General features: G+C 38.4%; 1 protein-coding gene across 6 annotated transcripts in view; it reads right to left on the bottom strand.

The window, feature by feature from the left end:
• Window positions 1–20,399, bottom strand: part of NUP210 (nucleoporin 210) — a 123,589-nt gene that overhangs the window by 97,739 nt on the left and 5,451 nt on the right. For 4 of the 6 annotated variants that reach the window (XR_012083554.2, XM_078385360.1, XM_072989672.2 and 1 more), the window contains exons 2-4: window positions 10,197–10,333; window positions 7,730–7,861; window positions 4,693–4,789 (exon numbers count right to left, since the gene is read on the bottom strand). Coding sequence is in view for 2 of the 6 variants with exons in the window: in XM_072989672.2 (XP_072845773.2) it covers window positions 4,693–4,789; window positions 7,730–7,861; window positions 10,197–10,333 (366 nt within the window). In the remaining 4 variants the exon portion in view is untranslated. Of the gene's footprint in view, window positions 1–4,692; window positions 4,790–7,729; window positions 7,862–10,196; window positions 10,334–20,399 lie in introns of those variants that run through there. The other 2 variants (XM_072989677.2, XM_072989674.2) reach the window with 2 other exon arrangements.

Here is a 20,399-nt window from a genome sequence, read left to right as displayed (position 1 = left end):
TTCAAGTAAGAGAATACTCAGAAGTGGTTTAACATTCTCTTCTTCTGGGGGTGCACTGAGACTGTGCAGCTTGCCCAAGGCTGCACAGGCTGGCTCTAGTTCCAGTGGGGAATCAAACTCCCAGACTCTGGCTCCATAATCAGATATCTAAACCACTGAGCTAACCAGCCAGCTAAACTAATTTTAGTTCTATAAAAGGTTCCACTTTACAATTTGTCCAGTTGTGTCTGACTCTAGGCGGCAGTGATCATCTCCGTTTCTAACCCACAGAGCTAGTGTTTTGTCCTCAGACAATCCTCCGTGGTCACTTGGCCAGCGCGACTAGACACGGAATGCCGAGGTGGTACCTATTTATCTACTTGAATTTTTTGCATTTTGCATGCTTTCAAACCGTTAGGTTGGCAGGAGCTGGGACAAGCGATGGGGGCTCACTCCATCATGTGGATTCGATCTTATGACTGCAGGTCTTCTGATCTTGCAGCACAGAGGCTTCAGCGGTTTAACCCACAGCACCACTATGTCCCTTTAATTTTAGCTCTATATTTAATACCAATACATAGAATCCTTTATCTTCTCTAATAACATTCACTAATAGTTCTACAAGTAAAAGAAAATACAGGGGAAAGGAAGCATTGTCTAGTACCTCAGCTTAGAGATATTTCTTCCATTATTCCATCATTTATACAGCTGCCGTATTCTCTTAGAATAATTAATCTATTATTCCTTTAAAATGGTTATCAAAGCCTAATACTTTAATTATTATTTTTAATGTTGGCCATTCCACACAATGAAGTGCCTTAAAAATTACTAATGAAAGTATAGTGATGTCTCGACTTATGAACATCCCTACTTACGACCAGCTCCGGCTGCAAAATTTTGCTTCTACTTGCAACCGGAGCTTCCACTTACAAACAGAAAAAGGCAGGGGAAATTAAAATTTCTAACTGTAGGTGTCGACGAGGCTGCTTCTTTGTAGCTCTTTCGCCCCAGCAGTTAGAGAGAATGCGATTGGAGAAGGCTGCCTGCTAAGGTAAGGTAAGGTACTGTTTTCTGCTTTTAAAAAACTGTTCTGGGTGTTTTTGCAGCGTGGTTTAGGGCTGGGGGTTTTATGTTTCTGTGCTGTGAAGGATCTTGTGATTTGTTTGTTTTTCAGTTCCCCACCCCCATTTTTGATGGGTCTTGGGGGTTTGCTTGTTTTTTTGTCCCCCCCATTTCCTATGGGTTTTGGGGGGTTTGTTTGCTTTTTGGAGTGTTTTCCCCCCATTTCCGATGAGTCTTGGGGGTTTGTTTGTTGGTGCTCTGCTCTTTCCCCATTTCTGATCTGTCTTGCATGATTCCTTTGCTTTTTGCATTGCTCTTTCCCCATTTCCAATCTGTCTTGCAATCTTCATTTGCTTTTTGCATTGCTCTTTCCCCATTTCTGATCTGTCTTGCATGCTTCGTTGGCTTTTTGCACTGCTTTTTCTCCATTTCCATCTGTCTTGCATGCTCTGCTTGCTTTTCTTCCCCCCCCCACTTTGGCCGGAAGGGATTAATCACATTTCCGATGGGTCTTGCATTGATTTTTTTCATGATTTTTTTCTTTGGCCAGAACGGATTAATTGCATTTCAATGGGAAAGGTGCTTTGACTTAGGACCATTTCGACTTATGCCCATCTTCCGGAATGGATTAAGTTCGTAAGTCGAGGCACTACTATATACCTGTCTTTACTTTTTGTTTAGCTATTGCATTTATTACATTTAATCTCCTAGTTATGTTTGCGATTTGCCTTCCTGGCATAAAACCACTTGGATCTTCTTTAATATATTTAGTAATGAGAAGTATTCATTCTCTTTGCTAATATCACCATAAATATCTTAGTGTCTTGATTTAGTAGAGAAATAGGTCTAAAAGCTTCAGGGTCAGTAAAGTCTTTGTTCATTTTTAAAATTAATACAATTATCAGTTGCTTCAAGGATAACCAAAGCCTTTCTCTCCCCATTATTTTATTTGATTTCTTAATTATTAGCTCTATCTTCTCTTCTCTTATTGGCTGTTTCATTAAATATCTATCCATTTCTTGAAGCCTTTCTTTTGGTCCCACCACCTTCACAGGTGCATCTGGTAAGGACATGGGAGAGGGCCTTCTCTATTACTGCTTCCAGACTTTGGAACTCCCTCCCACAGGAGGCCAGGCTGGCATACCGCTGGCTATGCAACGCATGTTCTAAAGAATAGAATAATATTAGCAAAGTTATTTCCATAAGTTATTTCCTCACACCTAAGACTGGCAGAAAAATATGTGGAAAGAGCTATTGTATACTTAATATGATGTTTTATAGCTTTACTATCTTAGTTTATATATGTATGTAATTTATATTGGAGGTATGGCATCTGAATATCATAAATAAATAGATGCATAAACCTCATCGGCTATGGCAAACACTTAATTTATTTACTGCTATCTGAGCTTTAAATAAAAGGCAAACTTACAAGGTAAAATCCCTAAAAAAATTTAACTACCCTTTTGTTGTTTATTTTGAAATATTAAAGTGATGAAAACATGTCACAAACTAGGGTTTTCTTGATTTTTAGAGCTCATAGTAATTCCTCAAATAACTAGGGTTATTCATCAACATATCAAAGGAATATGTTTATTGCTACTCTGGGATTAAAGTAACAGACTATGCATTACTAACCTGATTCTACTTTAATTATGGTTAATTTTTAATAGAATACAAGTGTGCTGGGAATACCAAATGGAACATGTAGTGATTATGAATCTAATTTAATTAACTTATACATAGTTTAGATATGTTCACTTTTAATTGCAAATCAACAAGATAAAAGGCTCGTACAAAGTTTGACAGTTGACACCTGCACATTTTATGATCGAGTATCATGAACATAGTCTACCAGCTAAGAGTGCCAGCCCCTCAGTGTCTGTCTGTCTGTCTGTCACTTTGTGTGAGAGAGAGAGGGGGGAGAGGGAGAGAGGACAGACCTGTGTTAGCTATATAATGTGCTGGTTTTGTCAATTTGTCCCTTGTATTTTCAGGCCTCTTTCATCAAAACTGATGGGCAGTAATATTATGGAAGACATTTCACTCTTCACTCGGGAGGTGTCTTGCACCCAACACTGGAACTGAAACATGAAGCAAATATGTACTGATGACTAAATTTAATTTTAAAGAACCAGTATGAAACAACAGGGCCAAATTGCCAGTTAAAATTAGAGGAGCAAAACTGGTGTACCAGCTGCCAATATTACAAAGGTTTTGCATTCTGTTCTCAAATGTCCTGACAGAGTCTCCCTTCCTCTTTGGTACGGAGCTGGAGAGCATATGCTTAGGTGCTCTTGAGAATATAAGGAACCATTGGGCTATATAACAGGTTTGTAGAGAGATTATTAAAAATGTAGTGATATAGGGGGACACAAGAGTAACAATAGCTGCTACCTGAACATAGAATTACAGAACTTTGAGAACCACTTATGTGAAATCAATTATGCTAGCCTTTGAGATATCACAAAGCTCCTTGCTGTTTTTGCATTTTCTCCATGTTGTTCGTAAAATGAGTTCGTAAAATAATGGTTTTGCGCAGTAGCAAAGACTAAGCTTGTCACAGCTCACATTGGTATGTATGTATGTATGTATGTATGTATGTATGTATGTATGTATGTATGTATGTATGTATGTATGTATGTATGTATGTATGTATGTATGTATGTGTTCATTTTGTTTCATTTCTTTGCTGCCTTTCTCCTACTTAACAAACCCAAGGCAGTAATATATGGCTACATGGAGGATAGCAAGAGGTTGTGGCTGAGTGTCCCTCATGGGGAATGGACACTTGGGAGAGGTATGAGGAACAAAGTCAAAGGAAGGATCAGACAGGAGCAATGGACAGAACAAAGAATGAAGCAGGCAGCCTAAATTCTGCAACACTCTGATAGATAGATAGATAGATAGATAGATAGATAGATAGATAGATAGATAGATAGATAGATAGATAGATAGATAGATAGATAGATAGATAGATAGATAGATAGATAGATAGATAGATAGATAGATAGATAGATAGATAGATAGATAGATAGATAGATAGATAGATAGATAGATAGGAAGGAAGGAAGGAAGAAAGAAAGAAAGAAAGAAAGAAAGAAAGAAAGAAAGAAAGAAAGAAAGAAAGAAAGAAAGAAAGAAAGAAAGAAAGAAAGAAAGAAAGAAAGAAAGAAAGAAAGAAAGAAAGAAAGAAAGAAAGAAAGAAAGAAAGAAAGCCCTAGAGACAGCACAGCGAGTATACTGGAAGCTGTAGTTCAAAAAAGTAACTTTTTCAAACACCTGTCTCAGAATGCCTGTTGATTAATCTGCGGTGCTGTGATAACCCTTTTCAGTGTTTTTCTCTTCCCTGGAAATTCTGGGAAATTTTACTTGCCACCTGAAATCTTCATATTTTTAGCATGACTTTTACAGAATAGCTATTTCAAATAGTGTATTGTGAGCTGCAATGTATGTCATTTAAAGACAGCCAAGATATACATCCTCTTTAAAAATGAATGGACTAAAGGAGGCCTTGCAAAACTGTTGAATAGGAAGGTGTGGCAATGCCAACAAGTAACAGAAGCTGATAGACACAACTTTATCTCTTCCTTTAGTTACTACATGCATGAAGCAAGAACTCAAATAACTTAAATAATTTTAATAACTTACCGTAGGGCATTGTGGGCATCTGAGAATCCATTAGTTTCTGGGTCCTTCATGACTGTCCACTCAAAAGCGAGCCCCGCCAAGGTGCTAAAAGTGTTTCCTTTAAATAATTCAAGAAACTAAATATTAAGTGTTAGAATAGCAATCCAATTCTCCTCCCACCTTGGAAACTTTACATAAAGTCAATCCCAAATGCTTTGAAATTCCTAACAGGAAAAAGATAAAAATGAAAATGTAAACATGAAAAAGACTCATGCTTGATTTTCATGAGTCCTAATTTCTCCTTTTGCTTAGCCATCCCAGATCCACTTATACAAAAGATCCACTTATACAAAAGAAGATGGAGTGAATTAAACTCAAAGGAGAAGACACTTTCAACATTACTGTTAACCAATGTATTGAAGGTCTTAGGAGGGGAGATATCAAGTCAGAGCACCATTTACTTACCAGACACAGAGCTTAAAAATTATTCTTTTGTACTACACTTCCCTAGGGAATTCAGAGAATTCTGAGAGGTGTAGTAAATTCCCCCCTGCCCCCCCAAGCTTTGATGAAGCAGCAGGAAGCAATGTGTATTAAAAATCCTGTGATTTTTAACATTCGTGCAGCTGAGCTAATATTCATGTTGGATGTACCTATCAAGGAGCTCAATGCAGATTAAATTTTGAAAAATACAAGAATTGAAATGGCAGGTGAGGTAGTCAGAGCACATATTGGAAACAGAACCCGAATTATGTCTCATTAGTGACATCAGTTCTCATCAATTATAACATTTTAACTGTTTCTTTTTTGCAAGAGAAATCATTATTCAAGACCAACTTCTCATTCACAAACCCATGTTGGATTTGCACAAATGTTACTTCAACAGCTTCCACCAATGTTCGAAGGTACAGCTTTTTAATAAGAAAACATAATACTGCTCACCAGGGATGAACTGCAAAAACTTCTGACCTCCCCTGCCAGTTATGTTATCCCTTTATCATTTGGAATCACAGAGAAGTTTAGAACATGGCTGTGTGGCTCAAATTTTATACAGATGCCTATACACCATGCCACCAGAACCAGAATAAGGGGTGGAGGATAAAAATGGACTATAAGACTAAGGCTGCAATCCATACACAAGCACCTGGGGATTGCTCTCACTGAACTGAAAGGGAGTTGCATCTGAGGAAATGTATCAAAGGCTACTTCCTGTAAATCTAGAAACAAAAGTAAGAAAACTTTCTTGAGTGAGGCAGATCTAGAATATTACTGAATATTCGTAGTCTTTATCAACATTCTTCTGTAGCATTACTTTCTGCTTTCCATGCCAAAAACAGAAGACTCTCAGAGAGTTTCACAATTGATTGATAAATCCAGAAATCTAAGAGGTTTTTCTTAATCTGACAAAACACATGCTTATTTTCTAACTGTTTTAGGGTTTTTTTAAAAAAGCATTCCTGTCTTTTTGTCACTACTGAGAGAGAGAAACAACACATTAATTTCACTGCCCAAACCTTAGAATTAAAATGTTTAAAATGTGCCATTACACAATTCACACAAAATTTAGTCTATCTTTCATCATATTCTCTGGGATTGCACATCCATTTCAGTCCTGAGAGACTAAGACAACATAGAAAATGCTGAGTTGCTTTTCCATCCTTAAGCTTCATGTCTGAAACTACTATGTACCAGCAGAGGAAACAGATTTCATTATCCAAGGGCATGAAGGGTACAAGATGTATAAGCATAATAGGCTGTTTTTATGATACATGATTTTATATTGCAAAGCTAAGAAAAATCTTTTCTCCAGTGTTGTTGAAACAAAACAAAAATAAATCACTTTTTTTTAAGTGTACAAGATTGGAATGGTGCTGAAGCTGCAGGTGTGCAGCGCACATTCAGTAAAGGTTAAATTCCTGTTGTGACATTGGCTCAACATCCTCACAGCACAAGAATTACAAGAACAACATGCTCAGGAGACAGCATGACTCTCCTTGAAATCAAAGCACTGCTCCCTTTTACTTAGCTGATACCAGCATATGCCCATTAGTCTAATCCATCAGCAGAAACTTCTATCCAGGGTAGGCAAATATTGACATTATTGATCAGCTCTGAAAATGTTATTCCTTCCTCCATTTCTTTTTTCTCCTCGTCTTCAAGACAATGCTTCTAAGTAGAGATAGCAGCGCCCTTAATCACTTTCACTGTCTATGTCAGCTGTGAATTTTTCTTGGGAAAGCCAGATTCGGCTGTGGACATTCATGATTTTGTCACCTCTTGGCTAGTTATATGGAAGGTATGTTACTTAGGGCTTTCCTTGAAGACAGCTGAGATGTTTCAGACGATTTAAAATGTAGCTGCTAGGATTCCAACGGAAGCCTTGAACTCATACACTGTAGCAGCATCACAGGTTGCAACTTCATTTCTGGGCCAAATTCAAGGTGCTGCTTTTGAATTTTAAAGGCTCAGACAGCTAGAGACAAAAATATCTTCCAAATAATCCCATTTGAATAGCCCCATCCAATCTTTCATCCATCTGTGAGGCTAGGACGCTTCCTACACCAAACATACAACAGGTAGGCGTCCATGCACATACACTGTCCACCCACCCACCATTTTGCATGAAGCATGCAAGATCTGGAGTAGCACTTCAAGAAGTGTGTGCTTTTCCTAGATATTACTGCTGTCAAGAATTTTATGTGGCTCTTAATCTGTTGTTAACTCTTTTGGAGGTTATTCTTTACTGCTGTTTGTCATGTAATTTTGTTGTTTGTGAGACACCTTGACTGTATTTTTATATCGCAAGGTCTGGTAAATGATGTGAGAAGATGAATTATATAATTCCTACTATCACACATAGTTTCACATTTTTAAAAAAACAGTATGGTTTAAATACCGATCAATTCATGCACAAGCTATTTAGACAGTTTTTTTAAAAATCCAGCCTGCTTCGTGTGCAGCTACATATTTCAGAACAAAAACACAATGTCTGAATAGCAACACAAGGAGCTCTTATATGGATCATAGGGTATATTAAGTAGACAAGAAAGGTTCTCACCTTCAGAATCTAGTGCCTGAATTTTCAGCTGCAGAGGGGAATCCTCCAGATACAACTCTTTTGTGGTGGACACAACGTGAACTTCATGAATGATATCAACTATAGCATCACAACGAAGTACTAGACCCGTTACTTGATGAAATAAAAGAAAATGAATTGTTTGGTCCTACTGACATTTTAGATTTACAGCATTGTATACAGTAGATTAATATCTGATTTTGAGATAACAAGCTGTTACCTCAAAAAAAATGTACAGTAATGTTTTAATTTTCACACAGGAAAGATGTAATTATAATGTAATAGCAGAATGGAGTAAAATGGCATCTTTTTCAATATATATCCAGCAGAGAACGCCTCCTTCACCACCATTTTAGCTCTTTGTACCCAACAAGTGACGTCCTGTGAACATGGCCTTTTACTTACAGGCTTGGATCCAGAGAATCTCCAGTAGAGCTCTAGGGCAGTGATCCCAAACATTGGGCCTACAGATGTTTTTGGACTACAACTCCCAGAAGCCTTCACCACCACCTCTGCCGGCCAGGATTTCTGGGAACATCTGGAGGCCCAGGGTTGGGAACCACTGTTCTAGGGTCTTGCAGAAGGTGCCGTCTGCTGGCAACAATCTTCTTGACTGGAGTGCACTGAGGTATTAAGAGAGAATGCAACCACGAGCTCTGCCTATGAAAGAGATCTACACACATCATTTGCTGATTTCCCCTTAGCCCATAGTTCCACACGTATATCCCCACTATATTGAGGAGTGATCCTGGAGCTCCAGAGGAGGCTTTCTGGAAACGCACTTGAAGAAAGGCAGCATAAGAAATGTAATAAATTAAAAATAAATAAAAATATATAAACCAACTAGCACATGGGGTGAGAAAGTCACTTTATGTCAAGCCCCTTGGCAAGTTCTCCTCTAGATCAAAGCCATTTTGTTTTGTTCCGTTTCGGGGGAGGGGAGATGTCAGGGTTAAAATGTGCTTGGTAACAACACCTTTTGATCTGGAGCAACTTTCTCTCATCCCTGCCATGCAGGACTTATAGCAGTTCATAAGGGAGCAAAAAGTATTCTAAGCCTGCATTTACATTTGTTCATATATACTAAAGAGTTATGCACACAAAAACTGATGCCAAGCATAATTTTAACCCTCTTACTTAAACAGCAGCAATTCACTACAGATAATCATTGCATACGAATAACTCTGTACTTCAACTAATGGATTTATATGTTTTATTAATAACTGAAATAAACTGTGACATGCTTATTGCTTTACTGGAAGAGATCCAAAAGAGAGCATTTTGTGTGCAGAAAATTCCAAGGCCATACATGACGCTTCATTATTATGGCCCTCCAAAGTTGCCCCTAACCAGAACGGACTCATAGACAGATTTATTATAAAGGACTTTCAAGTATGTTAAAATATTGTTGGTATGTTTCCTATACTCCACGGTGTGTACTTTCTGTTGTGATGAGTCTGAGGAACTTTAATATCCCTTTCTACTAATATCTCTTACGCCAAAACGTGTGCATGCTTCCACTGGGATCCACACTTTTCCAAGGGAAGCTCATGCTCATGCTGAAGACATATCTCTACACAAACACAATACTGTTAGGCTGTTATTCTCTGAGCTGCATGTTCGGCACCCACAGTCACAGAATAGGCATTTACCAAGCCTGCCAGCTCTCCATGCTTCAGTCACTAATCAGCAAATCTCTACGAAATTTTTCCCATGTAAATGTAAGCTGTCACTGTCCCAGGACTTCTTCAACAGCAGAAGTTCTATGAGAAGGTTAAAAATGGTTAAATGTAATGTTTAATTATAAATATGCTACACATATTACTGATTTTTCTCTGTAAAATATTATCCCTTTTTCTTTTCATATTTAACCTTGCTTTGAATATATGTTCTTTCACCATCCTGCTTTTTCCCTCACTAAACAAAAGGCACTTTGCTTCTTTCTGCTATGTAGCAATAACCTCTCTGTTTCTCTTCCTCCTGTGTGCATAGATCAAGCCATCTCTATGCTTCCAATTCTATGGGTTTTCTCTATTTGTAGCTGAAAACATACTGTCTGTCTCTCAAAAGGTAAAAAAGTGATGTATTCAGATGCTTCCCCTTTAAAAAAATAGCAATAAAAAACAATAAAAACAATCAATCTACAAAGGAAGTCATGCAAGAATAAATGCCCAGGATGAACAATAAGCCTATTTCTAATTCTAGCTCTTTCAAACTCTGACACAAAAACACACAAGCAGAAGACTGTGTGTCTACCCTTAGAATCCAATCATATAAGCACCTGGGAATAAGCTCCACCAAATCCTTTTGAGCCATCGTGCGCACAATCAGTATATCCATTAAAAGTCTCACGGGTAATGGTGTGAAACACGCGAATGCTATAAAATTCTCAGAATAATAGCCTGTAAAACACATACAAAAGGTGGCAGGGAAGAAATATTGTACTTACAGACTTCTTCAGCCAAAATAACACTTGTAAGGCGTGTTACTTGCGATGATCGGGCTTGGACAATAGCCTTCTGTGAACACTGATGGTTATCCTCCACTAGAGCTTCTATACTAGCGACTTCTGGCCTGGTAGAAGACCTTTAAAGAGAAAGAGAGAGGGAAATATATATATATATTAGATTTTTTTGGAGTACCTGTCAACTATAGAATACCAGACCACTTTTAAACAAATCCATGCTGTTTTTACTTTACAGCATTAACAGCTCCCACCAATTTCAAAATTCTACTGTGAGAAAAATCAACTGTGTATAGACTAATAAAACAGACCAATAAAACTAATAAAAATCACTTGTGTATAGACTAATAAACTTCTGTCAGTTGGAATCCCACTGGTGTTCACATATGGTTTGCGTAATTAGTTATTTGTGACTAATTGATAAGGTGCAGTGGCACATCTCAGTTGTGCAATCAAGAGCATGACCAGACAGATGACTGAGAGGCATCCCTGGAGTTCATCAATTAGCCACAGCTGAATTATTTAAACCATACACAAACACCATTAGAATTCTGGGTGTCACATTTTGCTCATTCTGAAATCTTCAGACGAGCTTCTAAATCCTGTGAGAACTCTACCACAACCAATAATATCCATGCTTTTACAATTTCCCAGTTGGGTTATTGCAATGTGCTTTGTATGGCACTTCCCTTGAAGACAGTCTGAGACTTTAGTTAGTGCAGTGGACAACTGTGTTACTCCTGATGGGACTGAGCATGTTATATATTCTGAAACATTTACACTGGCTGCCAGTGAGTCACCAGGCCTAATTCAAGATGTTAATTCAAGCATGTGAAGCCCAACTGTGTTAATATTAGCATATTTATTCATATTTATTTTATTTATACGATTTTTAGCCGCACAATTACCAGTGGTCTCAATGGAGCTCAAACTTGCTTCTTCAAGTATCTGAAGAATCATTTTCTCCATACTGACCAACCTGAGATTAGAATTCACCTCGAAACCTCTGTTTGTGGTGCTCCAAAACAGTGTGGTTAACAGAGGTAGATTATCCAGCACGATTTTCCTGGTGGCAGCGGCACCAGATGGTGGAAACCTGGTTCTTACACATTCTCCTGTTCTTCAGGTTAAACATGTATCTGTTTGTACAAACTAAGACACAGGGACAAGCAATTGCTTGTCTTTTACCATAGCTTGTCTGTCTGTCTGTATTAATTAATTCATTCATTCAATTTGTATCCTGCTCTCATTAGTGTCAAGGCACTACTCTAATAGAAAACAAAAATAAGGATAAAAACATGAAAAGCAACAGCAATAACCCTAAAAACAGATGGCACTGACTAATCATATAAACCCAGAGTGGATGGAGGAAAAGGAGGGGGAGAAGGGGGAAAGGTGGTCAGTTAGGTGGTGTAGAAAGCATCCCTGATATCAATACTTTTAGACATTTGTAAACCATGATTATAAATATTTGTATCTTCTAATCCCTAGGTTTTGACCATAATCTTCTAGACCCTGAGGTAAATTGCTACCTACTCTGCGCTCTTACAAAGAATGGTGGAGTGGTATGAACAGAATAAGGATTAGGATGAGGGACTAGGACAAAATCAAATATACACATGTTGGAAGACCCTACTTTTAGCACCAAATGAAGCACACAAGGGATGCAAGTAAAATCTCATCCTTTCCTCCTCCTCTTGATCTCTTTGCAATGTGTATGTTTGCTCACTGTAATGCTGGAGCTGGGCTAAGCAGGTAATTAAAACAGAGGTATAAAGAAAGGTAGGGACGTGGTGGCACTGCGGGTTAAACTGCAGAAGCCTCTGTGCTTCAGAGTCAGAAGACCAGCAGTCATAAGATCGAATCCATGCGACGGAGTGAGCTCCCATCGCTTGTCCCAGCTCCTGACAACCTAGCAGTTTGAAAGCATGGAAATGCAAGTAGATAAATAGGTACCACCTCGGTGGGAAGGTAATGGCATTCTGTGTCTAGTTGTGCTGACCACGTGACCACGGAAACTGTCTTCGGAGAAATGTTGTCTCTATGGCTTGGAAACAAGGATGCACATCATGCCCTAGAGTCGGACACGAATGGACTAAATGTCAAGGGGAACCTTTACCTTTATAAAGAAAGGTAAGGCAGGGAGCAGGCACACTCCACTGTAATGTTGTCCTTCATGGGAGGGGAGCTGCCCAAAGAGGACCATTGCTTTGGACATAAAAGTCAGAATCAAAATTTCTTCTGCAATTCAAAGTTAATGGACAAATCAACGAAGTAACTACAAACTACTCTAGCAATACCAATCCCCCAGCAGTCCATCCTGACCTGTCTGCTATCGGATGCTCCTCAAGTCCGGAGATGCGAAGTAGTTACTTCATTGTCCCCATGCAACCCTTCAGAGCGTCAGAATTGTCACCATCTCCGCCCTCTGCCACAGGAGGAGGAGGTCATCCACTGAATCTTTTCTATCTTGGCCTCCAACTGTTGGAATCGATTGAATTCTCTCTTGAATTGCCTCCTCCAGTGCCACAACCAGATGGGAGTTGAGGACATGGGCTGTTTCTGTGGGTGGTTGCTGGCATCTCCTTTGCACAACAGCAGATCCATATCTAAAACTTGGGAAGCTGTGGTTGAGGCTACTCCAGCGCTTGTACTCAGACCTCTTCTTTTTTCCCCTTCCTCCTTCCTTTCGTCTTTTTTGAGCTGCCACTACTAGCAAATCCCTTTACTGCCTTCTCCCCCCCCCCCTCTTTTTTTATAACCTCAGGACTGCATCACTACATATGAAATTTCTTGGCTTTTAAGATCATCAGGGGAAGTACTTCCCTCACTTTTACCACCTTCCCAGGAACCTTTGGAAAGGATACGAGAGTGCCTTCTCAGAGAGTGATCATGGGCTTTCGAATGAGCTGGCTCACGAAAAGAGGTTGCCCCACTTCCTCTTGGCCTTCTCTAATCCATCAAAGACTTTAATTTTCAGGAAGGGTTTTAAGAAAGAAGTGTGTGTTTCAGGAATTTCTATATTTATTGAATGTAATAATTTTTTAATTTTTTAAAAAAATTTAAATTTGTTTTTATTCTGGTTTTAATATTGACTGATGTTTAATTGCTTTTAGTATACTTTTTATGAGGATTTTAAACTCTTCTTATTTGTATGACTGGAAGACTGTGCTTCATTTTGGCTTAAAGCAAGAGTGGGCAAAGTGCAGCCAATGAAGTATGCACTGCTCACTGCACCCACCAACCATTTCCACATAAAAAGACCTCTCGTACCACAAAAGGTGGCAATGTAATCAAATAATCTGCAGATTTGACCTGTTTTATGTTTTGGTGAGAGGTCTTTCCCCAAAACTAAAAGAGACATTCTGTCACTTCTGGCCTTGAAAAAACAACAGACCTAAAATGGGGGGTGTTGGTGTTGTCACAGCGGTGGCAAAACTTCCCTTGTGTCCTCTGTAGGAACACAGGAACATCTACCGTCACCACCAGATCCTCTCAGGCCATTCTTCTACTGGTCGCTACACTGAAGGAGGCCAGGAAGACATCCACTAGAAATTGGGCCTTCTCACGTGTAGCACCAGCCCTTTGGAACGGATGCCCACACAAGCTTCACCTGCTCCCCTCCCTTTAAGAAGATGTTCAAAACACAGCTCTTTATAGAGGCCTTTGAAAGCCATCTCACATGAACTTGCTGCTTGCCCTGCCCATGTTATAATGGGTAACATCCGTGTTGTCTGTTGTTGTCTTGGTTTTGTGATGCTAGTTGATGTGATTTGTTCTTTTGACTTTATTATTGTTTTGTTTGATTTATTGTCATTTCTGTTTGATTTTATTGATTGTTAACCACCCAGAATAGTGCCTCACAATAATGGTGCAGGAAACAAACAAACAAACAAGTGGGAAGTAAAGGGCATTTCAGAAAAAAAAAAAAACATCCTCGCCAGGAAGGTTCTACCACCACAACAGTATCATCTTAATCATTATTCTCAAGAGCTGGGTTCTTCTCCAACACTGTCAAGGTGTATTCGAATCTAAGCTAAAGCCTTGCCACTGTCTAATAATTATTATCCATTATGATCACATTATTTTATTATTGACCAATATATTATTCATAGTTCTATTCCCTCCCAAATCTTGTGCATTTATTGTTCTCCGTATGGGAAAGTAAATGTATACTTCTGTTTCCACATGATTATTATGGCTTTTAAATAATTCCCTATTATCTTGTAAACCAGGAATCTGAAGCTGATGCCAAAAGCTTTTTGATATAATCTTATAAATATTAATAAATCTGGAGATCTGTTAAATTTACTTGTTTATTTAATTTACATTCCATCTTTCTCCCGTGGAAGAGACTCAACACAGTTTTCAGACTACAACAGCAAAAAAAAAACACATGTTCAAAATAACAATAAATTAAAATATAATATTAAAATATGATTAAGCAGTGTTATCAACATCTTTAATTAAAATAAATTAAAACATCTGATAAAAATTATGCTGTATCCCATAAAACTGCAATCCTGTAAATGCATTTAGAGATCAAGGGCTGTCTTAAAAAGAAAAGCTTTCACCTGCTGTTGGAAGGACTGTAGGGAAGAGGTCAATTTAACTTCTGAGGGAGTGAATTCCACAGATTGGGAGATGTCACCAAAAATGCCCTGTATTGATTTTTCACTAAATGTGCCTGTGATGGTGAAGCCACGTCCCCTGCACTGGAGGCCGCCATGATGATTACCAGCACTTCCAAATTTACTACTTCACCCCAACTCACAGGAATCAGACCAGTAAAAGGAAGTTGCTTGCTCATACAACATGATAAACAACTGTGAAGCAAAGCTCTGTGGTTTGTTCTGGCACTGCCACTGCAGATGGGGGTGGGGGGTGGGGAACACAGCAGTGTATATCACCATGCCACTCAACCAGGACAAGCTAAGCTTCATGTGCATCCTGGCTTGTCATGTCATATGTGAGAATATACTCAATCTTCCTCTTGCCCCCAAGAAATCCGTTCTATACGTCTTTCACTTCGTTCCAGCAAATATATTTCCCAATGCTGTCTTTTTAAAAAAGCAGTGTCTTAATCACCTTCCAGAGGACAAAAGAAGGGAAGTAAAAGGGTGCTTTGAAGCTGCTTGCTGAATTACACAAATCAGATATACAATGAAACCAGAGCAAACAAAAATAAATGTTTTTTTTAAAAAAACTATTTCTAAAAATTTAAATAATTTATTATTAAAATACCATTTACAAAACCCTAGTGACTGTTGTAGCTCAAAGATCTTATTATGTAGTAGGCATTTATTATTCTAATCCTATTGTATAAGATAATGCAGTCATATGTCTTTTCTTAAAGTTTTTTTTAAAATAGTGCCCAATAGCTTTTGGATTAGGGCCTCAGGTTTCTTGGTCTCCATAGGTGGCATATAATATTTAATATTTAATATTTCTGTCTCCCAAATCACTCAGTCTTGCAGATAACCATCAGAAAAACTGCCAATTCTCAAATGAGGTTGGTATCTCCAGAGATACATACTTGTTAACAGCAATACATGGAGATGTCTAATAATAGACCTGATTATTGTCCAGAATTATTGTCCAGTTCTTAACTAAATTTTATTTCTGGAGCTTTTAAATTTTTTCAGTATGCTAAACTGATGAAGTGTTATTAAAAGCTCTAAGATTGCTTTCAACACTTTCCCTCAGTAAAGTTTGGGTTTTTTAAAGTGCAAATCCTATCAATAGTCTTCCACAACTTTGTATACAAAAGTCAAATACTACTCTCTTTGAAATGAATAATTCCAGATACTACAAGTGTCAATGAACAGAAGATTACTAGAATTAAAATCCATCTTGGCAAGGAGATTGTGTAAATATCTACAGTAGGACCCTGTATCTGTAGGATCAGTATCCATGGTTTCAGTTATCCCCTATACAATATACAACATACATGGGGGTGGGCCTTGTGGCCTTTGTCCCATCTCGTTATATGTTGAATATACGGTTTGCTACTATCCGCAGTTCCAGGAATGCACAACACATTGTGGAATGGATCCCCCATTGATTCCAGGGTCCTACTTCGTTATGAAAAATACTCATTAAGGTTGTTACAAGCAAGATTGTACTTTTAGAAGAAAAAATTACACAATTAAGTCAATGCTTTCTGAACAGTCATTGAAATCACCATGTAAAAGGACTGCATTAATTAAAATCTATCCTCTGCAAAATATATTTAAAAAGCAAGATATTGGAGAAGGCTGCTCTAAACTACAGTTTGGTGTTGTGTCTGAACAAGACCCTGGGAACCAGGTCACTGATACCAGATTACACTTATTTAACAAGTTAGCCTCTAAAGACTTATTCAGGTTTGCAAAGAATGTAAGACTATTGTAGAAGATAATCAAATAGTGTGCTTGTTGGTGAGATATTTAGGTCTCTAGAACTGGATAATAAGTCTGAAGTTCAGTTTATGCTCTTTCCTATCCCATGCGTATTAACAGAACATAGGTCTTTTCATCTCAACCTTTAAAATCCATCCAAAATTAAAGTGTGTGTGTGTGTGTGTGGGGGGAAATAAAACTACTTGTTTGTGTTTCTGACTTATATTTTAAGATGAGCAGAGAGAATTTGAAATTTGTACTGTTTCTTATTGTAGGTTGTTGTTATGTGCCTCATGTCACACTGTTTAAACTGCTGTACTGCAGCCAAAACTGTGCTCATGACCCGGGGTTCAATCCCAGGTAGCCAGCTCAAGGTTGACTCAGCCTTCTACCCTTCCAATTTACCCAGCTTGCAGGGTGAATGTGTAGCCTGCATAATTAACTTGTAAACCATCCAGAGAGTACTTTAAGCACTATTGGGTGCTTTTTTGCTTTCTGCCATCAGTTTAGAGCTAATTTTTAACAGGGTTTTCAAGGTAAATGAGGTATCTGAACTTCACCAGCACCATCCCTCCAATGGTAGAGTCAGGTCTCCTGATTCCTAGTCCATTGCTCCATCAACTATATCATTCTGGTTACCTGTCTTATTGAATAGAAGCAACAAAATGTAATGTTCTGTTCTGCAGCAAAAAATACTGAGCCCAACATGCAGAATCAAAGCATTCACCAGCTGAAGAATATACTGCTAGATAGACCACAAGAGTCCTGTAAAATAACACCGGACAAGTTGGAAGTTTGGTCAGTAGGAGGAGTTGAGTTCACAATTCAAACAATAGGTCTGGAAGATATAAGGGACTGGAAATCTACAGCAGAAAATTCTCTGTAAAACAGCAACTGCAGCTCCCAAGGTTATTCTTCAAGGAAATGATTAATAGTCAGACTGAAACAAAATAGATTTAGGTTTGTTGTACAGATATGCTAGTAACCTTTTATTAATCATCAACATCCTCTGTTTCATTTATATGCTACCTTAATCTGCATAACTGCCAAACTACTTGATCTTGTCTATTGTTTAAGTAAAAATGGAAATAGAAAAAGGAAGATAGACTGGCAGATTGATTTAAGCTGCCCTAAACACAGGAGGACTTAACTTCTAAGCAAACATGCACAGGATTGTGCTTTCAGCAACATTAATCTCTTCCCACATCATTTAAGGAAAACAGAGTGTATCACTTACACATACTGTACTGCTCTATCAGTCCCAAGATAGAATAAAAATATACATCACATTGTGTTTGAAGGAATAGTCTAAAATCTGGATCTCAATGTAGCAAAATGTGCTCAGTCTGAAGAGAGAAAACAGGCAAGCTTAAGGTCGGAATCCAGAATCCTGTAGTTCTGCTGGTTCCCACTGTTTTCACCAAGATAATCAGCTTCCTCTGCTTCCTGCAGCCCCCTCTGATTCAAAGTGTTGGGAAACCCTTTAGAGACACCATGCATTACAGCAGGAGGTGCCAAGGAAGAAAGTCCCTATTCTGCTGGTACTGCACTATTAGGTTTGGGCCAAAACACAAGATTGATGTAGATTAATGGCCAGAGCCACCACATCAGGAATTATCATCTTCCCTTGATAAAAAAAAAATATAAGCAATTTTCAAAAAATAAATTATGGATATTCCAAACACAGAATGACCTTTACTTTCCCTGACCACTTTTTGAAGACTGAATATAATGCCATCTATATTCTTTGTGCAACATACACACATAGTCTAGTGAATTTGCCTTTATTCTGTGCTTGTAGTTAATGTCATGTTCACATTGTTAAACCACTTTATATTACCAACTGTCATGCAAAAGCAAACACAAGCATTAAAAAGATGTGGCTTGATCTAGTTTAAGTATACTGCATCAAATGATTCAACAGGGTCTCCAAATGTGATATGTGTTCACTTCAGCCAATTCCTTCTTCCTAATCCAACAACCAGCAGAATAGTGCACAATTTGTTCAGAAGCTGGTTCTCAACTTTGTTTCCATCTTAATATGTACAGATCACAAACACAGTCATGACACTTAGATTTACTATAGGTCTACATGAGTTCAGCACAGGCCCAGTTTGTATATCCTTGGCCATGAAACTGAAGGCAGGAAGACCAAACAATGGAAGGTCAAGTAAACAATTACACATAATTCACAAGTCTTCTCATTAGCAATTAGCAACACAGACTGAGTCTGTTGCAAAACTCTAGATACAATTAGTGGTAACAAGAAAATCTGATTTAGGTTGCAATCCTATAATCATTTGCATGGGAATAACAAAGCTTACTTCTAAGCCAGTTTACACAGCATTGGACAGGTTACACTTCCAGATAAAAAGGAACTTAACCTACACCTGTCTTCTGATTGAATTTTGAAAAGCCACATTCCAATTTCATTTCTACACAGAGAATACAAGATTTAACAGGTGAATTATGCAACTCTGTTTGTTCTTTTTCTGTTCCTTTTCCTTCTTCTTTGCAGCAAAAGCCTTTGAAGCAGTGCTACTGAACACTTGCAAGCAAAACACCAAACCAATAAAGAGTGAATATCAAAATAAGGGCAGTGAACAGAGACTTGAAGTTTACCAACCAGAAGAAACTATAGCTTCTGGGATGTATTTATGTCATGTCCAAAATGCATTAGCTAAAAATCTGAAACTGGTACAGTGGACCCTTGACTTACAGACGGCTTGACTTACAGACTTTTTGAGTTACAGACTTCTCTGGCCGCAAAATTTAGGTTTGACTTGCAGCCTGAGAATTGACTTACAGACCAGAAAAAAACCAAAATGGAACAAAAACAGCCTGTTACGGGATTAATCAGTTTTCAATGCACTGTAGGTCAATGGAGACTTGACTTACAGACTTTTTGACTTGAGAACCACCTTCCAATACGGATTAAGTTTTCAAGTCAAGACCCCACTGTATAAATGTCAACAATATTTTGAATACTGAAGATATGTCGAGTAAATACAGTGGTGCCTCGACTTACGAATTTAATTGGTTCCAAAACTCCAGTTGTAACTTGAAATGGTCGTAAGTCAAAGTGCCATTTCCCATAGGAATGCACTGAAATGCAATTAATCCATTCTGGCCGAAGAAAAAAATCACTAAAAAACCCAACAACCCTGTAAGACCCATCGGAAACGCAATTAATCCCTTCCGGCCAAGGGGGGGGGGGGAGAAAAGCAAAGCAAACAAGCCATGCAAGACCCTTCAGAAATGCAAAAAAGCAAAGCAGGAAGCAAACAAACCCTGCAAGACCCTTTGGAAATGCAAAAAAAAAGAAAAGAAAAGAAAAGCAAAAAGCAAACAAACTCTACAATACCCATTGGAAATGGGGGGGGGACCCAAAAAGCAAACAAACCCCGCAAGACACATTGGAAATGGGGAAAAAACCCAAAAAGCAAACAAACCCACAAGAGCCATCAGAAATGGGAAAAAAACACACCAAAAAACAAACAAATCCTGAAAGACCCATCATAGCATAGAAACATAATCCCACCACCTAGCCCAAAACCACACTGCAAAACCCACCCAGAACAGTTTTTAAAAAGCAGAAAACAGCACCTTACCTTATCAGGCAGTCCAAAGACTCCTCTGATTGCACTCATTCTAACTGCTAGGGCGAAAGAGCTAAAAAGAAGCAGCCTCTTCACCACCAACAGTTAGCAATCTGAATTCCCCGGCTTTTCGCCCTGCCTTTTCCATTTGCAGCTGGAAGCTCCGGCCGCAAGTTGAATCAAAATTTTGTGGCGGGAGCTGGTCATAA

This window comes from Pogona vitticeps, chromosome 2 (genome assembly GCF_051106095.1).
Source record: "Pogona vitticeps strain Pit_001003342236 chromosome 2, PviZW2.1, whole genome shotgun sequence".
Taxonomy (NCBI): Eukaryota; Metazoa; Chordata; class Lepidosauria; order Squamata; family Agamidae; genus Pogona; species Pogona vitticeps.
Note: the sequence above shows the minus strand (reverse complement) of the source record. Positions and strands in the feature narration are given on the sequence as shown.